Source organism: Channa argus, chromosome 4, assembly GCF_033026475.1.
Source record: "Channa argus isolate prfri chromosome 4, Channa argus male v1.0, whole genome shotgun sequence".
NCBI lineage: Eukaryota > Metazoa > Chordata > Actinopteri > Anabantiformes > Channidae > Channa > Channa argus.
Genome location: NC_090200.1, coordinates 4,901,224 through 4,927,489, shown reverse-complemented (window position 1 = coordinate 4,927,489; position 26,266 = coordinate 4,901,224). Strand labels below are relative to the sequence as shown.

Below are 26,266 nucleotides of genomic sequence, written 5' to 3'. Positions count from 1 at the left end.
TAGTACATGTAACTGAAAGCCATTAAACTTCCCTTTGAGTCCCGTATATTAAAATATCTCTCTACTTCTAGCTGAAAAAAAGCCTCCGGATGACATCACTTGGAGGAAGCTTCAGTTCAGATTATGTCATTTTGTTGCTCACACTCTGGTCAACCTTCTTTTACAGAGCTCCTCCAGATGATATTATCTGAAATCCTAATAATGGAAAACTTCTCCAGGTGATGTCATCTGGAGGAGTAATTTATTAAGTGACACAGAGGAGCAGATATAAAAACAGAAACAGAGGAAGGAGCTGGAATTGTATATTTTTCTATTTAAACTTTGGAGTAGCAGCAACAAAAATGGCTGTTTTATTTTCAGCTGCAGCATCCAGCCCACCTTCCTTCATCAGTCATTTGGACAAATTTAATGGAGTCTTTAATTAGCTGCATCTTTCAAAACCCATCTCGCAGCCCGAGGAGGAGGTTGGCCCTGGAATAAATCAAGAGGAGGAGAGTGAGGAGTGTAGGAGGGAGGACGTGGGGGAGAGGGAGCTTGTTTCAGTTTGCAGCAACTGCTCAACCAGGAGCCTGTAGCACTCAGGGATATTTGGATTTTGCAGTCTGGATGCTGTAGCTCGGGGCCTGTCTCTGACTTCCTCGTCTGTGTGTGAGGACGCTGCATGTCTGGTGGGCGGACATGGGCCCCTCTTTGTGCTCTGGGATTACTGTCTGCCTGGTCGTCGCCTTGGCTCAGGTGATCTCTGTGACCTGCCAAGAAGATACCAAGAAAGGTGAGAGACGGTCACCTACATATGACTGTGTCTTCTGATTGGTGCTGACAGGTTTATGAACAGAGGAACATCAAAAAAAAAGATCATGAAAATGCTTGGCTTGGTGACACCGAGTCATTGAGATGTTTGCCTGGATCTGTGGGCGTCTGTGCTGATACACATGTTGAAGTTTTTTACAGTTCTGTTTGTTTTTCCCATTATGTCCCTGGTTTGTGATTTTGTCTCTTTCAGAGTGTTTGCATGTGGCTTGGGAAGTTTCTCATCTCGTCAGATTTTCATGCTCCTTGTTTTAGTCTAAACTGAGCTGCTGTGCCTCCCATTACCTGGACCACACTGGCCTCGTGGTTTGGGAAGTAAAGGTTAAACACACACCCACCACTCGGAGCAGAAAGGGTTATTACGCCTCACTGAGACACTATTTTCCTGTTTAAGAAAACCACTAAGGGCTGATTGGGTGTGTGGCCAAAACATCTGGCAAAAGCTGCAAAAGCAAAAGCTTTTTAGGAATCCATAGGAAAAAGCTTTGATGCAATGTCTTTAGTACTGAGCCTAAAGAGGCCCCCCAAGTGGTCCCAGAATCTCCAGTTCAAAGATGCTTTTCTCGTTCAGGCAACAGTCAGTTTTCTAAAAAAACAAACAAACGTCTAAGTGGATGTGAGCTTTGGTCAGAAATACCTTCAGGCTGAAGTACACACTAAAGAGCGCGTACGGCTGGCTGGGCTATTTCAGTGCGAGGTCGAGCCTGAATGAAGGGGTTTCGAGTGCCACGGCTATAATGATGTGGCGTTGTGGATGGGATGGACAAAAGCAGGCCACTAATTTTGGTCAGACTTGAGGCCAAGGGCAGACGAGACACACCCAGAGTGAGAAGATGCTGCATATGGAATATGCACACTTTTATCCACTGATGTGGCAAAACATACAGATGTTTGGCTACATCGAAGTTAATATTTTTGGTTCTGACATGTGCGGGAGCTGTTTTTGTGAGCGTGGGCTCTGCTTAGTAAAGGTGTCTGTGGACTGACAGGTGTGTCCATACAAGGCGAACACCGAGAAGGTGAAAACCATAAGATCGCGTCTTGTCCCTTCAGGGGTCGCATCAGCGGAACATGTTCTGCACGTTGATTTGGTGTGTGCTTTTACGCCAGATGCCCTTTCTTGCCGCAACCCTCCCATTTTGGTCCGGGCTTGGGACCGGCACCAAGGTTGCCCTTGGTGGCTGGGTGTTGCTACACCTGGTGGGCTGGGATTCAAACCCCTTGCCATTTGTATCCCATCCCAATGCTCTTTCACAAGAGAAAACTATAAAGGGAGAAAATTCATTCAAATAAAATTTGGCAGAAGTATAAACTACATCAATGCGTTCTAATCATAATTAAAACACAGTACTAGTACTGGCAATACTAATTTTTATTTTTGTTTTTTTTAAATATATACAGTAAAAAATCTAAGGTGTCAATGTTAGGTGTCTTAATGACACCTAACATTGAAACAAACATCAGCTTATCGTCACCAAATCTCGCTTTTACTGATTTAATCATAATATTAAATGTATAACTGGATGCACGTGGTTTCATCGGTCATGTGCCGCACGGTTTCTGCGAGTGTCAGAGAAAGTGTGGTTGTCTAAATGCTAAGCTGAGCTAATTGGCCGCTGACACGAGAGCCGTATCTGTCAATCGTCATTAGCAATATATCAAACTAAATTCAATTGTTTGATTTTCGGCTGCGTATTTGCTCTAACAACCTTAATTTATGTCTATTTGAAGTTCTTTCCAGCACCAGAGTCAAGGAAGTTGGAAAAATGTGTTGCTGTAATACATTTTCGATTATTCTTATTATTTTTATCTTTGTGCTTATTTATTTATTTGTTGCTGTCACATTTTGATCACATGCAGGCTCCCAGTCCACAGGATGGGAACCATAGTGAAATATTGAGGATTGGAACCTAAAGACCTAAATTACAGTCTGTGTCAGCAGTTTTAAGCCAAGTGTGAATAAACAGGAGCAACCAAGCCTGAACAGGTTCTTTTATGATAACCAACGCTGCCACGTGGAAGGAAATGTGCACTGAATAACCAATTTAGTGTCTTGATATTTCAGAAATGTGCAGTTAAATGATGTTATGTGTGTCTTTTTAATTTTCACATTAGCTTAGAGTCATACTGGTCTACGTTGTCTTCCATCTTTTGAAGAATATATTTTCCTTTTTATCATCTTTCCATAAATAATTTGGACCTGATTCAACCTTCAGGTTTAACCCACATATTATAATATTGCTTAATCTTTTAACTTGCATTCAGGCAGTTTGGGAGGCTCCGGACTACAACGTCAGTGAGAAGAAGAAACCCACAATTAGTCACAATAATTGCTCACATACTGTACATATACAGTAAGCAATAATTACAAACAAATGAGGGGCCACTACATAAAAAATAGGTCTTGTGAGTTTGTAGTTGGTAGCTTTTCTTTTTACCATCTATGTCATCTGCAAAGTCTTTCCCTGGCAAATAAAAGGCTCAGTCGTCCAAAATCAACGCAGATGCAGCCGACCAGAGCTCTGCATCCTAAAGATGCCTGAGACTGGCACTTCAAACTCTCCTTCTACGTTTCTGTCTCCGGGTGTGGCACCCCATGTGCTCCCCGAAATAAAGGCATGCCGCAAGTTTTACCCGAAGCCCAACGTATAATACAGCCACTGTGGTTTCCCCTGAAATAACTTCTGCTGCTGAAAAGCGGCCTCTCTCGCGGGGGGAGAGGCTCCACCACATAATTAGCACTTAGGGGACGTCACTAAACTGCCCGGATTAAAATATGCTCTCAAAGCCGGCAGCAGGTGGCCATATTTGCCTTTCTCCCCTCCTTCTTTCTGTTTAGCTCTGCACTTCCTGGTCATTTTGCTTTAAGAGACAGGGGAGCAAAAAGAGAATGAAGTCAAATAGAAGTCACAGTTCTGAAAAATGTTACTTGCAACTTGCAAAAAAAAAAAAACACACATCCTGTTCCACAAATTTCCTACATAAAATCACATTTATAGACACGTACTTGTGTGAAAAGTACACATCGGCGCATAGTGTTTACAGTTGACGCCGAGACAGAGACACTGTGCTTGTGTGGAGATGATTACACACATGGATACAGACACGTTTATAGACAAATTTACAGCCAGGAGCTGTCAAGTTCAACCGAAGTCTAGTCGGGCTAAATGGTTGTAGTGCTTTGCTCAAGTGCAGGACGAAATCTCAGTCTTTAAGCAACACTTTTTTATATTACATGAAGAACCTCATAGATTCTCACGTGTTTTAGGCTCCACTCCTGCAGTTTAACCCCGTGGTGACATCACCTGGACGCCGATCCACAGGGAACAACAAACAAAGACAACAACAACGAAAACGCTTTGTTCACAAGTTGGGAACTATTCACCATAAACAGACTCCAACATGCAAAATTCATGGAATGTCCCTTTCAGTTCCTTCTAAATATGAACTTATGCAGTATTTCATGCAAGTCCACCTACTCAAGTATTCCACAGCTTTCAGCTGACTGTACTTTGCTATAATATACTTTTAGGGGGCATATTCTACTTTATTAGCCAGATTATATCAAATGGGTTATTTTTTCTGTACGTTTACTTCTAATACTCTACATTACTTTACATTATGATTCAGAGGGCACTGCAGGACCCAGGTTAGAGGGAATCGACCCCTACCTGCTGATTTTTATCGGTACTTTCTAAGTCGAGTTGTTTTTGAGTGATTTAACTTCAATGTTCAGTTTTCTGGAGGCTCTGTGGTTTCTGACTGAACTAGAAAAAGCAGAGTGTTTCTACATTATTATGGCTAATTAGACACTCGTGCTTGTGTTGGAATGCACTACTGTGCTTCACTGGCATCTCCCTCAGGCTTTTGTTAGTGTTGGAGCCATCTCCACGTCTTTTCTTTGTCACTGTGCTGTATGTGTGTAGGTAGTGTAAGAGTAATGTGTTTACGAACGTCCTGGCTCCATTTTAGATATTTTGTGTTGGAATTTTTATTTTGGGAAATGGTGTGTCTGTAGGCCATTTTTATAGTTTGGTGTCTATTTTTGCATTTTTGATATCTTATCTTGGACAGTTTGTGTCTATAGTTGCATGATTTTTCATGTTTGGTCATTTTGCACCTCTTTTTTTGTTCATCGAGTAATTTTGCATCTTTATGTGCTTTGTTGTCATTTTATGCCTTTTTTCAAACAAGACCCCGGGACAGTGACTCCAGATGCTCTGTCCCACTGGCCCCTGACTTTTTGGGCCCCTTCAGTCATCCATCTTCTTGTATTAGTGGCAACCAATGCTGAATCAACTGTAAGAGAGATCGAGATCATTGATAGTTGAATTCAGATAACTAATAAATAGAAAATCATCACTTCTAATGTTGCTTCCTGTGTTTTACCAGCAGTACTTCATTGTCACATATTCGCCTGAGGCAGTTAGCTCATTTCAGCTGTCACAGGTTGAACTACAACCTGACAAATGCATATAAATAAATATATATAAATATATACCTTGAATGGAAGTTGTGTGGAAATCCAACTGTGGATGGAAACACTGGATGATGCCGTGCCAGTATTTACCATGTGGTCTAACTGAGGACAAGTCAAGGTGTTGACTCTTGGTGCCATGCAATCTGCCATCTGTGGTTCAACCACTTTCCCACTGACTGTGTTTCGTTTTTTGGATTTGTAAGTCCATAAAAAGAGAAAATCCAGTAGATATGTATGTATGTGAAAGTCGGAATTGGCCAGTGGTTTGAAGTAACTGTGACCTACTTGTGAAATGTCTTATTAGAGTTAAATAGAAAAAGATTGACATGTAGCTCCGTAGATCTTGTGAGTCTTAGACTCATAGACAAAGTTGTTTGAGTTGACTGAGGTCTACATGAGTTGCTTTTAGTGTCATGTCTGAAAACCCTCCCTTTGGTTTTAGTTGTTTTAAGTCTGGTTGGAGTAAAGTAGCATTTGTATTTGACTGTTTATTGAATATTTTTTGGTCATGTGGGTTGTTTTTTCATTAATTTAATGTCTTTTCTGGACGTATTTTGTCTCTGGACCTGTGCCCAGTTCGTATAACCCCAAGCTGATGGACAGATTTCAGTGTCATTTAAAGGGAATCACGCTTAGATACTCATGTGGTTGCTGTTCTGTTTCATGAAGATCCCTGCACACACAATGGCAAGACCTACTCCCACAATCAGATATGGAGTCCGGAGCCATGTCGAATCTGTGCGTGCAACACGGGGACTGTTGTGTGTGAGGAAGAGGTATGTGAGGAGCTAGGGGACTGCCAGACAACCGAGGCCCCTGAGGGCCAATGTTGCCCCGTGTGTTTGACAGCCAGACAACCTCCTCTTTACACGGACAATAAAACTGGTAATTAATGTTTAAAAAAAATTAGAAACGTAGGATTTTGGTGAAAAGATTTAACATTTACAAGCCTTGGCTCTATTTATGTATTTCTGTTTTTTATTTCTATCCACTGTGACACTGACATAGAAACATTATTGTCACTGTAACATGTACAGCGAAATTGAAAAAGCCATCGTAAACATCGTAAAAAAACATCCTAACACGGAGGATAAAACTGCTTAATGTATTCTGTACGATTAAATGTCCATAAACCCACTCTGAAATGGTAAGGAAACATGCTCCCTGCTTTTTTCAGAACTTGCCTGAGAATTGTCAGGTTTTTAAGTTTTTTTCGCTGTCTGCGTGATACAGTGATATTTGTCTGTACATCCAATGGCAAATAGCAAACAGGAACTTCTAATTTTTTTAAATCGAAAATAATGAGGCTGATGTTAGAACTTAGAGTAGAAACTCGCTATGTTGCAACTGAGGACTTTTAACATTTTATACAAAATTCAAAAGAATTTTAATTGTGCATTGCATGTAAGCAGCTGTCGAAATGCAGCTGCCGAGCGGCTTCACTCATGTAATAAATGCCTGGTCTCATGTCCATAACAATGTCTTTTACTAACTGTGAAACAGCCATCAAAGAAACATCTCGGTCTCTGATGTCAGTTGCTGTTCTTTTTCATGAAGATTCCTGCACAGAGGACGGAAAGGTCTACTCCAACAATCAGATATGGTCCCCACTCCCGTGTCAAGTCTGTATATGTGAAACGGGGACGGTGGTTTGTGAGGAAGTGGCGTGTGAGGATTTAAGTGACTGCGAGACATCAGAGATCCCCGAGGGCGAGTGCTGCGCAGTGTGCGTGGCTGCAGCACAGCGGCCCATCGCAGATACTGAAGCTGGTAAACTGGAATGTAACCTGCACATTTGACTGTTTGAAGAAAAAGGTGGATGCATTGTGATCGTGTTCTTTGTGTGTTTGCGGTGACTTCAACGCAACCTCAGCAGTCGGACAATCTTCCCAACTGTGTCAAGACTGCTGCTCTTTCACATCTATCCCAGCCTGAAGGCCTCCTCTTCAGGGTCCATCCTGTGCGCATCACCTCAAAAAAAACCCTCACATTTTGTTTTGAGCGTCCGTTTGACTGTATTTCCTGTCATTTTGCTAATGGAATACACTGACTTTTTGCCAGATAAGTTCACTTCTCAACCAACTTTTGTCCAACAAAAACTTTAGTAGTGTGTCCTTACGGCCTTAACAACAATGGGCAATGAGGACGCTTTCGCCGCTTCCACTGCCCCACAAAAGGGGGTTGAGAAACTTATTTACCAAATGACGTGTATTTCTATGGGGATGCACCGTATCAAAGCCTGATCTTCTTCTACTGTTTCAGAATGATTGCCGGCATGGGAGTCAAAGCATGTTAGACAGTAATGCTGGTATTTAAAGGGCCGTTCCAGTATTTTACCTGCAAATCCTGCACATACTTAACTTTAAAGTTTTTGTGTGCAATGCTGTTTTCGATTTTTAGATGCATTTTCCCGCCATTCCAGCAGCCAGTAGTTTTGATTTGTGCAACGTTAAGTCTCGAGGCCCGTTTGTCACAACTCAAGTCTCCGTGTTGTGCAAAGGGCATCGTGAATCTTAACACAAATGAATGAGAACCTGTGGCCGCCTGGAGTAACTTGAGCCGTATTTAAAAATCACAACAGCGTTGTTCACAGAGTGTGCGTGATCTCTAGTAAATGTGTTTGGTCGTTTTCTGCACAGTTTTGCTCCTGTTTGGCGACTAATTGAATTCCCCCACATTCCTGTTTCACAGACAACTGCATGGAAAATGGAAAAGTCTATGCCAACAATGAAATGTGGAGCCCGGAGCTGTGTCGGGTGTGTGTGTGTGAAGAGGGCACCCCCGTGTGTGAGGATGTGGTGTGTGAGGACCTCGGCGACTGCCAGAAAACGGTGACCCCAGAGGGCGAGTGTTGCCCCGTGTGTTTGACTGCAGCTTCAGCGTCCACTCCCAGCACAGACCCCAACACAGGTAAATGTTACATCTGACATTCAGCTCAATCTTTAATTTTGCTGCTTTAGCGACGTCGTGCTTTGTTTCTTTTTCTGACGAAGCGGCAGAAGAGCAAAAAAAGGGGAGCTGCACAGTCGACGGCGAGCTCCATCATCACAACGACATCTGGAAACCTGCGCCCTGCCGCGTGTGCGTCTGCGACGACGGTGTCGTCATCTGTGACGAGGTGCAGTGTGAGATACTGTCCAACTGTGAAAAGGTCGTCACTCCGGAGGGAGAGTGCTGCCCCGTGTGTGACACCTTCGCCAGTGCAGGCCGGATGATCGGTGGGTTACACAAGAGGAACACTTCATTACATTTGCCACAAAAACAACGTATTTTTACTGTATCACCTGTGTTGAAAGCAGTTTGTAGCCATTAACATCCGACTGTGCTGAGTGAGAAATGGGAAAAAGTAAGCTGAAGTGTGAATCTAAATAACTTTCTTTCTCTTTTCTTCAAGCAATTATGGGTTTCAAGGTGAGTCCCACAGAGGTTTAACAATCAAAATAAATGTTCTTGCTCTTTAAATTTATTTCAACAAATTGTTCATTTATATCCTTTGTAGGGCCACAAAGGTGAACCAGGTGACATCCCATATGTAAGTAAGAACAACTGCATGCATACAAAGCAAATCTATTTCCCTTAGGCTTCTATTTTGTTGAGCTCTTGACACTTTTTTCCTCAGGTGGTGGGGAACCCAGGGCCTTCAGGACCTTCTGTGAGTTTTATAGCATCTTCCTCACATGTGTAAATCTAGAAATGACTTGGAATGCAGCAGGTCTGCAGATTGTGACACTAGGTGGCACCAAATATGTGTTTGTGGTTGGAAAACACCCCGTTAACCTGGTTGACTGGAGCCTTTAGAGAAATAACTGTGCTGCAGCTTGTCAGGCCGGGTTGTGTGTAATGCATAGTATTTTAATTCTTATATCAAAGGACCTATTTTGAGTTTATTGTGAATTTTATATAATACATTTGGCCAGCGACTGCAAAACGAGGAGAATGGAGAATAATTAGGTTGATTTTTTTACATCGGATTTATTTTTGGCCTTTTGGCTTTTCCTGTGAGTTCAGAGTCGCCTATTTATTGTTATTTTATGTTTAATGTCTCAAACTGTGTTTGTGGTTCAGGGTCCGCCAGGAGCTCAGGGCAACACTGGACCGAGAGGCTTTAAAGGCAGACGGGTAAATCCTTTAGTCTTCTTTGTCTTTAGTACTGTAACTATGCATGACTCCAGATGACATCATCTGGAGGAGTTTTTCAGCTATAAATATGTGATGGGCAAGACAGAGGGAAGTTCAATACCATTTTCACACTGTATGTAGTGGAACCAGGATGCAAGTGGGAAAACGGTGAAGCTGCGATTTAAATTAAGTTAATTTGGCGCATTATTATTTTTGTATTTTATATCTTAAACACATTTGTAGCATTAACCAACTGTATCATTTGGTGCTTCAGAAACCGGGAGGCTCTTTTGAGATTACACTGTATGTTTAATGTCAAAACTTTTAGAGCAGCCTCGGGAAAAAGTAAAAAAAGGGACAGGACTAATTGCTGGCAGTGTGGAGATGTTTATCATGACATTTGTTAATTTGTTTATAAATCTTTATTCTAAATGAACTTGCCAGAGGTTACAAAAAATGTAATCATAATTACATAATTGCAATCTTAATTATTAAGCTTAATGATTAATTTATTGATTATTAGTACACTATTAGTAATGTTTGTACAGCTATGGAGCTACAGGCTCCAGATACTTCCGTTCTTCTTTCTCCAAGTGAATGATTTCTGGAAAACTATGAGCCGTTTCCGGTTATTGATGCATTTCCAAAAAATCTACAGGGATTCCCCGGGCCTCCAGGATTTGATGGCGAGCCCGGCGTGCCAGGTAATCCAGGAGAACCGGGACCCCCGGGCCATCCCTCACCACCTGGGGTGAGTTATTCCTCAGTTCGTTTTAGTGTCTCACCTACAGATGTAATAAAGTTTGATCAAAGCCTCACTCCTCTGTGATGGTTTCCATCTTTTTCGGTGAATGTCTCTCTCTCTAAAAGGGCCACTTAGTGTCACAGATGGCTTCGGGGTTCGATGAGAAGTTTGGTGCGGCTAGGATGTTATCGGGATCAAGGGTGAGTGCAGCGCAGTTGTAAAGGACAAAAGCTATTTGACATATTTTACATTTATACAGCATTCTGACGTTTGAATTGTTGCTATTTTAGGGTGAAGCAGGACCACGAGGACCTCCAGGGTCGACTGGACAACCAGTAAAGTGTTCATTTAATTTTGAGCTGATGACATGATGCAAGAACGCTGCAGAATTCAAATTCATACCTTGTGTTTTGTTTGATTGTGATGTTAATTTTTTGGGATTGTTTTCACGTTTTCTCCGTTTCCGTTCTCTTCCAGGGTCCAAGTGGTGCTCAGGGGATTCCAGGAGAAGCTGGAGAACCAGGACCAATGGTAGGAATCTCTCTTTTTAAATTTTTGTATTGTAGACATTCAGTTGAGCTGTTCCAACCTGATCTTTAACTCTGGGATGTTACAGCAAAGCAACATTGAAAAGAAAAATGTCGAAATTGATGCTTTTACCTACTAACTTGATCTTTATTTTTAATTTTTCTTCCAAAATGATCTGTTAATTTATTCGTAAATAAAATGACCGATGTACAGTTGCATTTGCTGAACAAAATTGTATGAAAATAGTTTATTTTATTATTATGATATTAACTGAGCGCTGGCAGCACTGTGGCGGAACGATTAGAGCTCTGAGTAATAACTGAAAGCTCAATGTCCTTGTGTTTGTGCACAGGGTGAGCCAGGTCATCGAGGACCAGATGGGCCTCCAGGAAAACCTGGGCCAGATGTGAGTCAAACATAATGCACATTTGAAAATTTATAACATCCTGATTTATAATTATTTCTGCCAGTTTTGGATACTTCTGCTGTGATTATGACTTTTTTCTTGTTCAGGGAGAACCTGGACCTGCAGGGGCTACGGGAGAACCAGGATTTCCAGGATCTGCGGTAATGCCAAAATTAAATTTATTAAAATCCCAGAAATTCTGATATACCACAGCACTGACACAGCCGGGTCCAAGCACATGCACATTATTCCTCATAAATGGCAAATGCCACATCTAGCTGGAGACGTCATTTATGATCTATGTTAATTTACTTATTTGTTTTATAAGTTTTATCAGTAAAACACAGTCTCCAATGAAGACATCAGAAAATGACACACACTGACATCTAGTGATTTTCTCATGACATAACAGCAGGAACCTGCACACTAAATAAAAACCGCTTGTAAAACCTTTCGTGCCATCGTTACATACAGGAAATATGGCCGACAGACCTGACAAATGTACCCACTAATCCAAAATGAAACAAATCCAGAACTGACAGAACCAAACCAAAGAGAAAGGGTGCGAGCTGTGAATTTATATTCTAATGTTTGACTGCAGGGTGCAAGGGGATTTCCAGGACTTCCAGGTCTTCCAGGTCTGAAAGGTCACAAAGTAAGTCAAGCACACAAGAGCCCTCACTTTTTATCATTGCATCTCTGTCTTGTTTTTTCCCATGTGTGATTTCAATCTCTCCAAACAGGGACATGGTGGGCTTGTTGGGTCCAGAGGTGAAACTGGAGCTGTTGGAACAAAGGTATGAATCTTGTGGGTCTCAACTTTTCCCTGTTGTCATTATTTTTTATTTGAATAAAATAATAGCAAACTGTACCAAAACCTTTTCTGCTGCACTAGTTGTTTTCACTTAGAGGCCTTAGTAAATCCTTCATGATACATTCCAAAAGAGCGATGGTTATGAAATTACTTGAGCTTTTTTTCTCCATCTTAAACCTATTTGACAAATTTTGTCGTTTAGACGTACAGAAACATACAGTGACATGAAAAAGTACGTGAACCATTTGTGTGAACCCCTATGCGATCTGGTCTTCACTTAAGTCACAAGTACTGGCAAATAAAACGTGTTTGCTGTAAATTACTGTAGTTGTTTTAATGTTATTTACCAGCAGTGTTGTGATTGTCAAGGTGTTTTTTGCAAACTCAAAAGGATGTATTTTTTTGCAATTGTTACATAGACAAATATTTCATATATAATGCACATACCAGTAGCTGCCACATTATAAAACTGCAAATTACACATATAAGAGCCCAATCCACATCAGGATTGGGTTGGTCCCATCCCACCAGGTGTGGCCCCACACAGCCACCAAGGGCGACCCTGGTGCCGGTCCCAAGCCCGGACAAAAATGGGAGGGTTGCGGCGGGAAGGGAATCCGGCGTAAAAAGACATTCCATGTTGACGTGCGTTCTGCTGTGACGACCCCTGAAGGGACGAGGTGAAAGCTGTTGAGACCCAGCAGTGCTTGTTTTTACAAACCTGGACATCTTTGTCTTTGTGTTTCGCAGGGTGCATCTGGTACCCCCGGTGCCATGGGTGCTCCAGGCCCACTGGTGGGTGACAAACGCATTAAACACCACATCCCCATGTTATGTAAGTGGCACAGCTACTGAGACTGTCTTCTGTTTCAGGGGCCAGCAGGCATGCAGGGAGAGAGAGGCCGGGCTGGACCAACTGGTCCTGTGGTAAGAAAAAAAAAAATTACATGATTGAATTAGAATCAATTTAAAGATTCATGCGTGATCTCTGATGATAAAGATGTACTTTCTTTCTTAGGGAAAACGTGGTGCATCTGGTCATGTTGGCAAACCAGGGCCTCTGGTAAGAATTTATATACGTGTACATAAAGTATAATTAAAACCAGCCTGCTGCCAGTGTAAGCGGAGAGAAGTACGAGCATGGGAATAATTGCATCGAAACTTTTCTTCATTAACAGGGTCCAATAGGAATCGTAGGTGTTCCAGGTTTTCCAGGTAGCCCAGGAATGAAGGTGAGGTTTTCCATTGTTTGGTGTCATTGAAAGACTTTTCATCCGTAAATTTAAGAACTGGACATTTTTACACACATTAATAAACTGCCCAAGCTTGAGTCTTAATCCAACGTAACGTCACCTCAAACTTTTGAAGATCTCTATCAGAAATGATGACCCTGACATAATTTTAAGTAAACTGGAAGCTTTGGTAGACCTGCACTATGAGTCCAATTACCAATCAATTCCTTTGACAAACTCCATTATAATGGAGAAAGCTGCAGGTTAGAAATCTGTGACTCCACGTTTACAGATTCGCGTGTAGTAAATGAATACTTCAAACTCATCATTTGACCTGAAACTGTCCCCTTGTGCAGGGTGAAGCGGGACCAACAGGAGTGAGAGGAACTCCAGGACAGCAGGGACCCAGGGGAGACGCTGGTCATGTTGGACCACCTGGGCCAACAGGGCAACAGGTGTGTCATGTTAAGTTTAAAACTGTGAAAATAAACACGCAAAAGTTTTTTTTTTTAAGTCTGGAATTAATATTATTAATAATTGTGAGTTAATGTTTTTTTCAAACAGGGCGCAGCAGGAACTGATGGAGCTCCAGGTCCCCGTGGCCAAACGGTGAGTACACCTGCATAGTTATGTGTATCTTGATGGATTTGTCCTCCACAGTATCACTTAGTGCATCACATGTGATTAGTTTCTGTGAGCACTGGGTTCTTTCGATTAAATCTGTGATCACTCCATCTTCTTGCCAGGGTCTAGCTGGCGTTCAGGGTCCGGCAGGTTTGCTTGGCCCACCCGGTCCCCCTGGCTCTCAGGGAGTTACAGGACTACCAGGACCAAAGGGCCAGTTGGTGCGCACTCTCATCTAATTAAAATATAATTATTAATTTTTTATAACTGGAGCTTATGAAATGTCACAAAGGGGAAGCTTTCCTAAAGATTGTTCTTTTACAGGGTGATGTTGGAGTGCCTGGATTCAAAGGAGAAGCTGGACTCAAGGGAGAAAGAGTAAGCTGAAAACCACAAGAGTCCATTCGTAATGTTTTGGATGTACCGAATTTAGGGATTGTCTGATTGTGGATTTCTGTCACGTTAGGGTGACCATGGTGTTCCAGGTCCATTGGGACCAATGGGAGAGGATGGAAAGCGTGGACCACGAGGTGATGCTGGATCCATCGGGCCTCCAGGACCTCCAGGAGAGACAGTGAGTCCACGTTTTATCTCCAAATGGTATGTGAGTGGGTTCGTGCCGCTAAATCCATTGTTAACACATTGGTGTAATTTCATTAATTCTAGGGCTCTCCAGGAAACAGAGGTTTCCCTGGTGCAGATGGTTTACCAGGTCAAAAGGTGAGTGGCCCGATGGTAAAACAGAAATAATGCAAACGTTTTTATTATTAGCACAATCCTCATTCAGTTTTGTGTTTCGAATATTTAATGTTTGGCCAAACAGGGAGCCCAGGGTGATAGAGGGCTGCCAGGGACGGCTGGCGCGAAAGGTTTAGAAGGAGACCTGGGACGTAATGGAGAGCCAGGTTTAACTGGAGCCCGGGTAAAGCTACATATCCAATGTTCTTGTTAATTTATTTGTAATTGCAGCATTGCATAACATATATACGTGTGATCCATTTATTAAGTAAAAATTAAAGCAAAATGCACAAAACCAGGAGTTGAAGTGCTACAGCAAAGGATCTTGATGCTTTTTCAAATTTACATTTCCTCCTGAATTTTAGGAAATTTCTAATCCATGTGAGAAAACATGGGGGATAATTTACATCCATTTAAGATTTCTGAACACTTTTACTGCACTTGTGAGAGGAACCAGAGCCTTGTTTATGTCTGATTGTATTTCCCAGGGCCTAACGGGACCTATTGGTGCTCAAGGACCAGAGGGGAAACAAGGACCAGTGGTATGTAAAATCTTTTAATTACATCATTGATCTTACCACCACATTATCAAAAGTTGTTTGCCCAAATGTGTTTGTAGTGTTTACTTTACGTTGGCATGAATTTAATCATAATTTTGCCTTTTCAGGGCTCTGGAGGAGAAGATGGGAAACAAGGGCCAGCTGGTTCTACTGGAAACAGAGGTGGAGCTGGATCGATGGGCCTCCCAGGACCAAAAGGCTTGACTGTTAGTATGAATGGGTCTGTGATCACCAGAAGACATATTGTTTGGGAGCATTTTCAGAATTCTGGGACAGGATTTAATTACCGACTAAAAAATGTGAAAATCTAAAACAAACTGTGCCACACATGAATGTAAATAGGTAGTCCAGACTTTGATATTACTTTAAAAGCAATTAAAAGTAACACAAGAGAAGATTATCATGTTCCTGTTGATTTTAAGGGTGATCCTGGGAAGATCGGAGAGGCTGGAAGTGCCGGACCCCCAGGTCCAAGGGTAATTATTACTATTAATATAAATACTAAACTCCTCCTCCTGCTCATACTGAAGCTTAATCAAAGTACAAATATAATGCTAAATATTACACTTTTAACATTTTTCTAGGGACAGAATGGAAAAGATGGAGAGCAAGGACCTTCTGGCCCAACTGGCCCAGCTGTAAGCACCTCCATTTGTTAAGAAAACCATCGATGATTCAACTTTATGTTTAGATTATCTTACAGTCAACTTGCTTTGTTAAAGGGTCCTGCGGGAAAAAGAGGAGAACAAGGGCCACAGGGAGTGAATGGATTCCAGGTACACTATATCCCATAATTCCAAAATTCAGATTTTGACTATTGACTGTTGTCAATTCTATAGTTGAGTTTTTCAAAAACTATAGTGCTTCTTTTTAAATAAATAAATAAATAAATACTTAATACTTTATACGTAAGTTGATATTCTTCTCTGTAATTGTTGTGAGCATTCAATAAAAATGGGTTTGGTCTTTTGCAGGGTTTGCCAGGAACACCAGGGCCACCTGGAGAGTCAGGAAAGCCAGGTGATGAGGTATGATGGGATAACACAAATATATGTGAATCATTTTACTCAGAAAGTCTTTATATGATACAATGGCAGCGTGTTTTTCCAGGGTCTTGCTGGAGAGGCTGGGGCTGTTGGAGCTACTGGTCCAAGGGTAGGACAATTTTGCCTTTCATTGCACTTCTCATTCTTGGTGAAGAGTTTAGTTCTTATTCATTGGGATTAGATTTAGTCAATGTTTTGTCTTTTAAAAAAAAAAAGATTGTTAACCCAGTTTATCATTGCAGGGAGAAAGAGGCCCTCCAGGAGAAAGAGGTGAAATTGGACCCAATGGGCTGCTGGGACCCAAAGGAAGTCCAGGTGGACCTGGACCAGATGGACCAAAGGTACAACCACATAACTGCCACCAGACACTGATATTTAAAGCACTGACTTTAAAAGTCTACATATTTTTGAGTTCCTGTATGTGAATCTATGATACTTTTTTAAAACTTTTAGGGTAGTAATGGTCAAAAGGGTGCTGCTGGAGAGCCAGGAGGTCCAGGGCTTCAAGGTATGCCAGGGGAGAGAGGCATACCAGGACCAACAGGCCCAAAGGGAGATGCTGTAAGTCAGACTATAAAATTAAGTAATCTGCAAAGAAATTTAGACTTGGGCTGATTGGGCTGTTTTCCTATAACAGGGTTCCGTTGGAGAAAAAGGACTCGAGGGTAAAGCAGGAGCTGATGGAGCACGGGTCAGTCATCTCAGCATATTGGTCCAGACACAAATGATACGGACAGGAAAACACTTGATTGACAGCATTAAAACTGGAAACATATGAGCTGTTAAAACCACCAGGGGCTGACAATCTCACAACTTTTTCTTTTTTCTTTCGCTAAATCACACATTCAAATTCATGTTTTTTTATATTACTTAAAGGGACTGCCTGGTCCTGTTGGACCTGCTGGTTCCACTGGGCCCAATGGGGAGAAGGTGAGTTCAAAAGCACTACAGAACCTGAAAACCAAAATGATCACATTCTAAAAAAAAAAATTATAAAGTCCAATTGCCAAAATAAAACACTGAATATTGTAATGAGAGCTAAACGAGGGAAAAAGTCAGCAGTAAACAAACATGGCAAAGCAGGTAAGCGTTTTGCTTTTTTAGTTCAAAATGGCTGCCATGGAAATACAGCTACACTTGAATAAAACGTGGTGACATGACCTAAATGTTTAAGTCTAAAACTTTAAATCTAAATTTACATTGTAATTTTAACTTAAACCTACAAGTAAGAAAAGACTTAATTGTTCCATTATTTCAGGGTGAACCTGGCCCACCAGGACCTGCAGGACGCCGAGGATCAAGAGGAATTGCTGTCAGTAATTTGTTTTGTAAGAGTCACATTAAATTGAGTGGATGTTTAATGTCCTTGGGTGAAGTTTCTGTTTTTGTGTGTCATGATATTAACAGGGTTCGACTGGTGATGCTGGCCCAATTGGTGCTGCTGGCTTCCCCGGACCTTCTGTAAGTGGCCACTGTTTCAGTTAAGGCAGGGCAGTCGTGTCCAAAATACAACAGTGAAATGGAATAAAAGCTGGAGTGAAGGAGACTAATTTCCTGTTTGTTTCACAGGGTCCAGATGGTCAGCCCGGGGTCAAAGGTGAAACAGGGGAGCCAGGCCAAAAGGGAGAGGGAGGGCTACCTGGACCACAGGGAATGGCTGGGAAACCAGGGGAACAGGTGCACATTGAATACATCAATGAAATCAGTAAATCACTATTGATCGCTCACTTAAAGGAAGATATACAATGGTTATTTCATCTATTTGTGTGTGTGCGTTTAGGGACCTGTTGGTGTGGCTGGATTGAAAGGTGGTAGAGGAACACAAGGTCCAACGGTGAGTCAGGCATATTTTTATAGCGTCAGTTTTGTTCTTTGTAAAATAAGTATGGTTTGTCGGCAGTCTGATTCTACGGTGCTTTGTATAATTTAAAATGTTTTGCTTAGTATTTTTATAATATATTCAGTATTATCTTTGTCGCAGGGCTCACCTGGTTTTCCTGGGTTGCCTGGAGGAATTGGACCACCTGGTTCTCTTGTGAGTTATTATGTTACAATAAATGAAAATAACACAACAAAAAAATTGTTGTCACAGTTCAGCAATCTGTCTGTTATTTACAACAAAAAAGGGGCAACCCTTTTATATTATTTTTCAAAATTTGGACTGAAGAAAGATCCTGTTTACTGTATGTATCAGGGTGCTGTTGGGGCAGATGGACCCATAGGTCCACCAGGAAAGCCGGGCCAACCTGGGCTACGAGGAGAGAATGGAGCTCAAGGAAACCAAGGAGAGCGAGGACACCCAGGCCCATCTGGTGCCCCTGGAGAGAAGGGAGAATCTGGGGAGGATGGTCCTTCGGTAAGAAGCACTTCAAACCGTGCAGATCTCTCAGGATCCACATGCTAATAAATCCTGAGATGTTTCATTTGCTTGTCTGCTCCTTTGTTTCTCTTTTAGGGTCCTGATGGGCCTCCAGGACCTGATGGTGCTGTAGGACAGCGAGGTGTTGTGGGTCAGCCTGGAGTCAGAGGAGAGAGAGGCATGCATGGACTCCCCGGTCCTGGTGTATGTTTTCTGCTAATGGTTTAGTCCTTTTAGCTTTAAAGTTAGACTGCATTGTACTGAATACTGTATCTTGATAACGCACATTTCACGATGTCATAATGTTTAAATGCTGACGGGAATCTCTTAAAATTTTGTATTTAATTGATTCTCAGGGCCCACCAGGAAAACCCGGTACTCCTGGAGCTCAGGGCAGCATAGGGCCTGCTGGTGGAGTTGGTTTACCAGGATCCACAGGCCCAAGAGGAGACGCAGGCCCTGAGGTTTGTCCTGACAGTCTTAGAAAAAGCCTACAGCTTTTCTATCAGGAAATGTTTTAATGGATGTGCTTGCTCGACTGAAACCTGTTCTATTATGCCCTATGTTGATGATTTAGATTAACATTCCATTATCTGCATTTATCCAGGGTCTAGCTGGAGCAGAGGGTTCTCCTGGTAAAGATGGCCTTGTAGGGGAGAGGGTAAGATTTAGTTAGTTATTATTGTTCTTTTTTCTAATGAGATCATAATGCATGTAATCACTGGTGTATGTTTCCAGGGAGACAGGGGTGCTCCTGGTCCTGAGGGTCTAGCTGGTGGTACAGGGTCTCCAGGAACCGAAGGTCCAGTGGGAATTACTGGTGGACCTGGACAAAGAGGCGAAAATGTTAGTTTCACAAACAGAAATTGATACAAGCATCAGTAGGTCTGTCAGCGCTGTTACAGTTGAATAGTCTGCTCTCTCATGTCTTCTTGCCTGTCTCCGTATTTTAGGGAGCCAGAGGCCTTCCTGGACCCCAAGGCCCAGCTGGAGTACGGGGAAAAGCGGTAAGAATGAAATGTCGACACTACATTTGAACAATTTAACAATTCAAAAATGGCAGTGAGGTAGATGTCTGCTTTAGTCTAAAACATAACATTTTCCAGTGATGTAGTGCATTTCGATCCTTCATCTGCTCTAGGGGTCTCAAGGACCACAGGGAGACAAAGGAGCACCTGGAGAACGAGGAGAGAGGGGTCAGAAAGGGCACAGAGGATTCACCGGACTCCACGGTTTGCCGGGATCGGCTGTAAGTAACATGTTTGTTATTTAAAGCCTGATGGATACTTTTAAGATATGATGGGTGACCATACACACTTTGCCATACTGTCATACTAACAGAGAATCAATTGCTGAGTAGAGGCAACCCCAAGTACCCAACACTGTTTCATACCTGTACCTGGGATTGAGAAAGAATCTGCAAGGATCTTGGTGCAGCTTTAAGCCAAGTAACAGTATCCCATAAATGTACAACATGATTAAATGTCATTGTGTTCTGTTTCAGGGCCAAACAGGGGAGCCAGGCGTTACAGGTATTGTTGGACCAGCTGGGCCAAGAGTAAGTGCTTTATAATAGTATACAGATAATTTTAGTCCTTGGGCACCAGGTTGTCATAACTAATAAACAGATATGGTAAATGTTTCATGTTACCTTGTAGGGTCCTCCAGGAGTGTTGGGTCCTCCTGGAAAGGAAGGCAACATTGGTCATCCTGGACCAATGGGTCCTCCTGGAAGCAGAGGAGCTGGCGGCGACCTGGGAGCACAGGTGACACAAAATTACATTTACTTATTTGTTTCTCTATAGTAGCTTATTAGATAAAATGATCATTTTAGACAAAAATCCTTATCCCTGTAGAACCATGAACGCCCTCTGCTTTAAGGCGTCGAGATTTCCTCATGTCAAGACAAAATTATTGGTTGGACCAACCTTTAATCTTTCCTTGTAAGGGTCCAGCTGGCGAACCGGGACCACCTGGTCCTCCCGGTCCCCCTGGACCACCCACAGCAGCTATGGAGGACCTCTTCGCTGCCCCTCTTGACTACGATGGAAAAGAAAGCATTCCCGAAGCCGAGGAATTCGTAGAGGGTGATGTGATGCCTGATTATCCTCCACCTCCTGAATTCAACAAAGACGAGGCCCTTCCCAATAAGATCTCTGCGATCCTGAGAGCAGACACCGGTGTTCGTGCGACATTGAAGACCATCAGCGGACATCTGCAAAACGTCCGCAGTCCTGACGGCAGTAGGATGAACCCTGCAAAGACATGCCAGGACATCAAGCAATGTTACCCTCAGAAAAAAAGCGGTGAGGGTCCCGTTCTCCTTTTTTTCTTCCCTTCTCCCGTTATCCAAGTCTTGTTCTCTTATGCTTTATGTTCATCATTTCCTGTGCCTTTATACAGGGGAATACTGGCTTGATCCAAATCAAGGTAGTACAAAAGATGCCATCAGGGTATTCTGTAATATGGAAAGTGGTGAAACATGCATCTCAGCCAATCCAGCCAGCATTCCCCGTAAAGCCTGGTGGACAAAATCCAGTCCCAGTGCCACCCAACCTGTGTGGTTTGGAGCCAACATGAATAGTGGATCTAAAGTAAGAAAATCAGGATTCGTTAGTAAAAATAACAACTAGAAGTATGTATGTCTTGAAATCCAGTCTAAACACGTGTCATCGAATTTCAGTTCAGTTACGGAAATAAGGAGGAGCAGCCAAATGCGGTGGCTGTTCAAGTAAAGCTGCTGCAGCTTCTGTCCAAAGAGTCGCACCAGAACATCACCTACCACTGCAGGAACAGCGTGGCTTTTAAAGACGAGAAGAGCAGCAACCTAAAGAACGCTCTGGTCCTCAGAGCCTTCAACGGCCAGGAGCTTAGAGCGCAAGGCAACACCCGCCTCCGTTACACTGTCATAGAGGACGGCTGCTCTGTAAGTCTTTGACAGAATGTTCAGATTTGATTTAAAAGTGATTGTGAAGTGCTTTGAGTGATTTATTTGGTTGTCTTTTAGAAATCAGACGGCGAATGGGGCAAGACAGTGATTGAGTACAGGACTCAAACTTCGACCAGGCTGCCCGTGGTTGACGTGGCCCCAATGGACATTGGAAAGCCTGATCAGGAGTTCGGCCTGGACATCGGCCCCGTGTGCTTCTCTTAAAACACAAATCCCCCATGTAAGATGGACGCGAGCCAGCCCTTTTTAGAGAAGTCACATCATCGCCAGAAATGATAGCATATTGACTCCTGTGTCTGCGAGCGTAGAAGTCCATAAAAGTTCTTCACACATGGCTGCATTTCCCATAAGTACAGTGTACTGACCTGTAAGCTATGTGAATGGTAGCATAATTTATTCACCTTGTCAATAAATTTACCATCTCAAGTACAAGTATTCTACTGGGAAAGGCATATGGATGGAAAAATGTCAGAGGTGCTTAAAAGAAACTACTTGCATAAACTGGAAAAACAGTAATATTAAATCTTAAAGAGATGTTTTGACCTTAGTGGGATGTTTTAATATTTTGTTTTTACTTGTGGTGTTTTTACTTTTTTCCAGTTAATGCATGTACAGAGGCCTAGAAAGGGCATGTGTTTATATGGCAATGACTGTAGTTCTTAATTTTTAATGGAATAAAACATAAAAATCATGCTTGAACCTAAATTATTAAGTTCTGTCCAAGAACACATTTAGTCTTTCAACAGAAAACCGATTTAACTCCTTTTAAAAACCCACGACTGTAAATGCAACACATGACTGTAAAATGCATATTGTTTGTTTATTGTTTACTATGGATGTGGAATAAATGACTTTCTATGGAATTAACACAAACCAAAGCAAGAAAAGTTGATTAAACCCTTGGCCTCCCCCTCTGAAACGAGGCCGGATTACAGAAATCCCACCACTAGAGGGAGACAGCGATTTTCTTTCGATTTATCGAATCACAGTTTAATGCTTTCACTTGATATTTCAGGTGCAGCAGGTGTTTCAAACAATGTAAATGTAAAACTTCGTAATAAATTAATACAAACATTGGCGTTAGCTCTGGCATGAGTTTATGTTGCATTTGCCCTGTGTTAGTGCTAATTTCTTGACATTTAAAACCACTGGTTTATCATTTAGGAAACATACCACAAATGTTTAAGTCCATGATGTACACTTCTCTATTCCAATGTGTCTGCAGGCATATGGGTGTGTGCCGGCAAATGACACACACACACACACACACACAAAAAGAGATATCTAGAGAGAGGGAGAGAGAAGGCGTCCTCTCAGGAAGAAAATGAGTCAAAGTTCAAGCAGCACATGTTTCTGGGTCGACCTCTCCTCTCAGCGCTCGGTGAAAGACGTGACACTCTCACCGTTTCCTGCAGCCCGGGGCCTCGCTCCACATCTGTCGAGGTGTTCATTTTTAGCCGGGGCTGCTATTTTCATTTCAGTTCATGGAAAATTTTCAGGTAAAAGTGTCAGTGTCGAAGCTGCACTTTTGGATTAGCTCTACAGTATATTTCACATTGTTTCGCTTCGCTTTCTTCTCAAATGTTCTATATATAAACTGCTACAAAAAAATGTCAAAAACACTAAATTACTGTATATAAGATGGAAAAAAACTATTAATTGTAATCTTGTTCAAGCCAGTTTATCAAAGGCCTAAGTAAGTTTTCATACAAAGTCTGTAACCGGTTTCCGTGGTGAATCTAAAACACATTTCTTTCCTTCAAATCAGGCCAAATTAAATGGATTAAACAATATTTTCATCGTGCATGGCTTACAGGAAATGAAAGACGCAGAATACAGAATACCAGATGTGGCTATTACACAGAGAGAAATCACAGTACTGTCATTTGAGCTTTGCCACACTTCTGTTCATTTTATCAACTTTGCTGTCAGATGGCTGTGGCTATCAGGAGTTTACACGGGTCACCCGCTAACTGCAGGATTGGTGGTTTGATCACCAGTCCCAATGGGCACTGAACCCCAATTTGCTCCAGAGTTTAACAAAATGATTAGATATATTTTTATTTCTGTTTTGCCCTGCAAAGTAGTTCACAATTGGGCTTTTGAACAACAGTAAATGCTTTCATCAGCCTCCAAACATGATCTCACAATAGACGCTACGAGCACACGCACATAATTTTGCAGAAAACTGGTGATAAACCCAAAAGTGTACCAGAATGTACCAAAATTCATGGTGATCCATACGGCATTAGTAAAATAATCAGAGGCTTTATGACAATGACATTGCTTTTGTGACAGTGACACTCACGCTGCTGCAATGCTCAAAAAGAAACATGGATGCTGTTATTAGTATTATTAATCAAAGGATATATGGGGGCACTGGTTTACAGAAGCTGTCTAATCCAATTAGCCTCCGGTCTCGCTCATCTCACAAAGGGAGTCTTTTATCATTTCCTGAGGAAATGTTAGTCCAGAAACTTCTCTCTAGATTCTTCTCTATCTCTTTGTTTCATCTCCTTTTCCCTCCATGCCTACGTAAAGATCTGTGAGAGCCTGATGTACGGTCACTTGCCATAAATTCTGGGAAAACTCAAGCGTGTTCCACGTAACATATTGGCACCCACTTCCACTAAATGCGGACTTCAGGCGTCCGCGACCCTGAGATGACTTGGCACCAACGCCCAGATCCTGACTGGGGTGTCTCTTGTTTGCCAAGGAGCCTCTATGAGATTTCCCAGCTACTCCTTTTCCTTCCTGTGCACCCTCCAACCCCACCTCACTGAGGCACCTCTGAAACACTTAAGGAACACTAGGAAAAGATCATGAGAAAGGCCCCAAACGTCAACCCAAATGATTCTCACTGGCAAGAAAACACAAGGCTGAGAAAGAACTCTCACAATCGAGGGAAAGTAATAAAGTTTGCTGGTAATGGTGGGAATGTGTTGTTAGAACACCTTGCGGTCACAAATCATAGGTGTTGCAGGTTTTACTATGCAGGTTGGGAAGATTAATAACATTAATAGAAGGAGGGTTTTGAATAATTGGCTCATGTATGGACTCATTGTAAATGTATACAATGGCATACAAAGCCGGACTCCTGGCATTGTGTTACATATTTAGTGAAGCAGATGTGAATCTAAAGGCTGGTGAGATTTAATCACACTTTTCATTGTTAGGACAATCATTTTTGAATGTTTTCATTGGGTTGGGAGATTATGTTTAACACCGGTTTCAGAGAAGTGACTGTTTAAAGTCTGTACAGCCGGGAAAGGATTATACAGATGATTGCAACTAATTTATGAAAATGTCCTCAACATGAGACTAAAAAAAAACAAAAGTGAGTTTCACTTGGAAATTATAGTTCAGCTCACACACGCATGTGTTTTAGCTGATCGAAAAGGGAAACGGGGCTGCTTTAACATCCCACCTTTTCCCAGATCCTGGGAGGAGCCTCTGCCTGGTGGCAACGGCGAGAACAATGGCAGGAAACTGGAAGAGGAGTGAGGGAGTTCCTGCTGGCAGGATGATGCTGAAGACAAGAGTGGCGGCACGCCTCACATAAGTGGACACCGGCCTGTAGCCCCGGGCAGTAGGAGCTGGGCTCTTTGAAACCGTAATAAGCTTATTGTTTGACATGTTTTGAGGAGTTCAGGTCCAAATATCGGACGTTTGAAGTAGGAATGTCATAGATGCAATGCAAGTAGGCGTGAAAAATGAGTGTGAGGGTAAAGCCTCTTGTAAAGTAATTAGTGTTGTTCCCTGTAAGTGACACAGGACTCAAACCCCAGTAAAATCACTTTCACGCCTTCGCTTATGTTCAAACATTGTGATGACACCACTTCTTTTGGTTCTAGTTTGGGTAGTACATGGAACTGAATGCCATTAAACTTCTCTCTGACCTCCCTATATTACAATATCTCTCTCCTTCTAGCTGAAAAATGCCTCCAGATGACATCACTTGGGGGAACCTTTAGTTCACATTATGTCGTCGCTCGTGCTATGAAGTTTGCAATCACGATCAACCTGCTTTTCCACAGCTCCACCAGATGACATCATCCAAACTCCTAATGGTGAAAAACTCCTGCGGCTGATTTTAAATTTAACTTTTTTAAATGGGAGGAAGTCAGAGGTAGATTTAAAAGGCATTAATGTGTATTTACACCCTAAACTAAAGCCATAGAGAGCAAGTTGAGAATTAGTTGCCCTTTAACATTCAGTATTTCTCAATATTTCCGTACAAAATTGCCATTTAAAAATGTTCAATCAGTACATTAGTGGGAAAACATTGCTCTACAGCACCACTAGTGGTTAAAACCTCCACACGGTGCCTTCAGGTGGTCGAGAGAATTTGTTGCTACAACCTACATGATACTTAACTGAAGTGGTTATTCGTAATTACAGCTAGTTAAAAGACGCCATCATAACCCGCAGAAATGACGGCCAGTCCTTAGAATTAAAAAAAAAAAAAACCCACAAAGAACTTTCTCTTTTCACAGTAATAGCTGAGTTCTCGAACAGCATCTTGTGTAACTGAAACATAGCAAGTTTTCTTTAAGTTTGGCTGCTGGGGTAAAAGTTGACACATTTGCAAAGGACAACAGAAAAAATATACATGGTCCCAGAGGTCTCCCTACTGTAGCTACGCCTCTGGCCTGGACTCTGGAAATTCCTTTCCACATGATGTATTTGCACATTTTATCATGACGTCCCTCCACAAACACCAAAGTAGACAACCAAGTGTTGACATCACTGTGGGATGAGCTGCTCAGATAATTCATGACCCTGACAGGGCCTTGCAGCGAACAGCAGACTTCCTGCGGTCCCACCCAGGCCTGGTCACATCTATACAGCCGGG

General features: G+C 42.2%; 1 protein-coding gene across 2 annotated transcripts; it reads left to right on the top strand.

The window, feature by feature from the left end:
• The first annotated feature begins 534 nt into the window (after positions 1–534).
• Positions 535–22,490, top strand: LOC137126109 (collagen alpha-2(V) chain-like). 2 transcript variants are annotated; one of them, XM_067502549.1, is made up of 56 exons: positions 535–772; positions 6,848–7,060; positions 7,982–8,200; positions 8,284–8,508; positions 8,685–8,701; positions 8,790–8,822; positions 8,910–8,942; positions 9,356–9,409; positions 10,068–10,160; positions 10,280–10,354; positions 10,445–10,489; positions 10,632–10,685; positions 11,035–11,088; positions 11,196–11,249; positions 11,690–11,743; positions 11,832–11,885; positions 12,653–12,697; positions 12,776–12,829; positions 12,921–12,965; positions 13,081–13,134; positions 13,491–13,589; positions 13,699–13,743; positions 13,881–13,979; positions 14,083–14,136; positions 14,225–14,332; positions 14,425–14,478; positions 14,582–14,680; positions 14,985–15,038; positions 15,164–15,262; positions 15,479–15,532; positions 15,641–15,694; positions 15,779–15,832; positions 16,031–16,084; positions 16,167–16,211; positions 16,345–16,443; positions 16,556–16,663; positions 16,740–16,793; positions 16,979–17,032; positions 17,361–17,414; positions 17,510–17,563; positions 17,672–17,779; positions 17,883–17,936; positions 18,084–18,137; positions 18,297–18,458; positions 18,558–18,665; positions 18,818–18,925; positions 19,069–19,122; positions 19,200–19,307; positions 19,415–19,468; positions 19,603–19,710; positions 19,966–20,019; positions 20,120–20,227; positions 20,410–20,767; positions 20,865–21,055; positions 21,145–21,387; positions 21,469–22,490. In XM_067502549.1, the coding sequence occupies exons 1-56, from the start codon at positions 679–681 to the stop codon at positions 21,613–21,615; spliced, it is 4,983 nt and encodes a 1,660-aa protein (XP_067358650.1). In that variant the 5' UTR covers positions 535–678; the 3' UTR covers positions 21,616–22,490. The 2 variants fall into 2 exon arrangements, with proteins under 2 accessions (XP_067358650.1, XP_067358651.1); XM_067502550.1 differs by lacking the exon at positions 6,848–7,060 and having other exon boundaries at positions 536–772.
• The last annotated feature ends 3,776 nt before the right edge of the window (positions 22,491–26,266 follow it).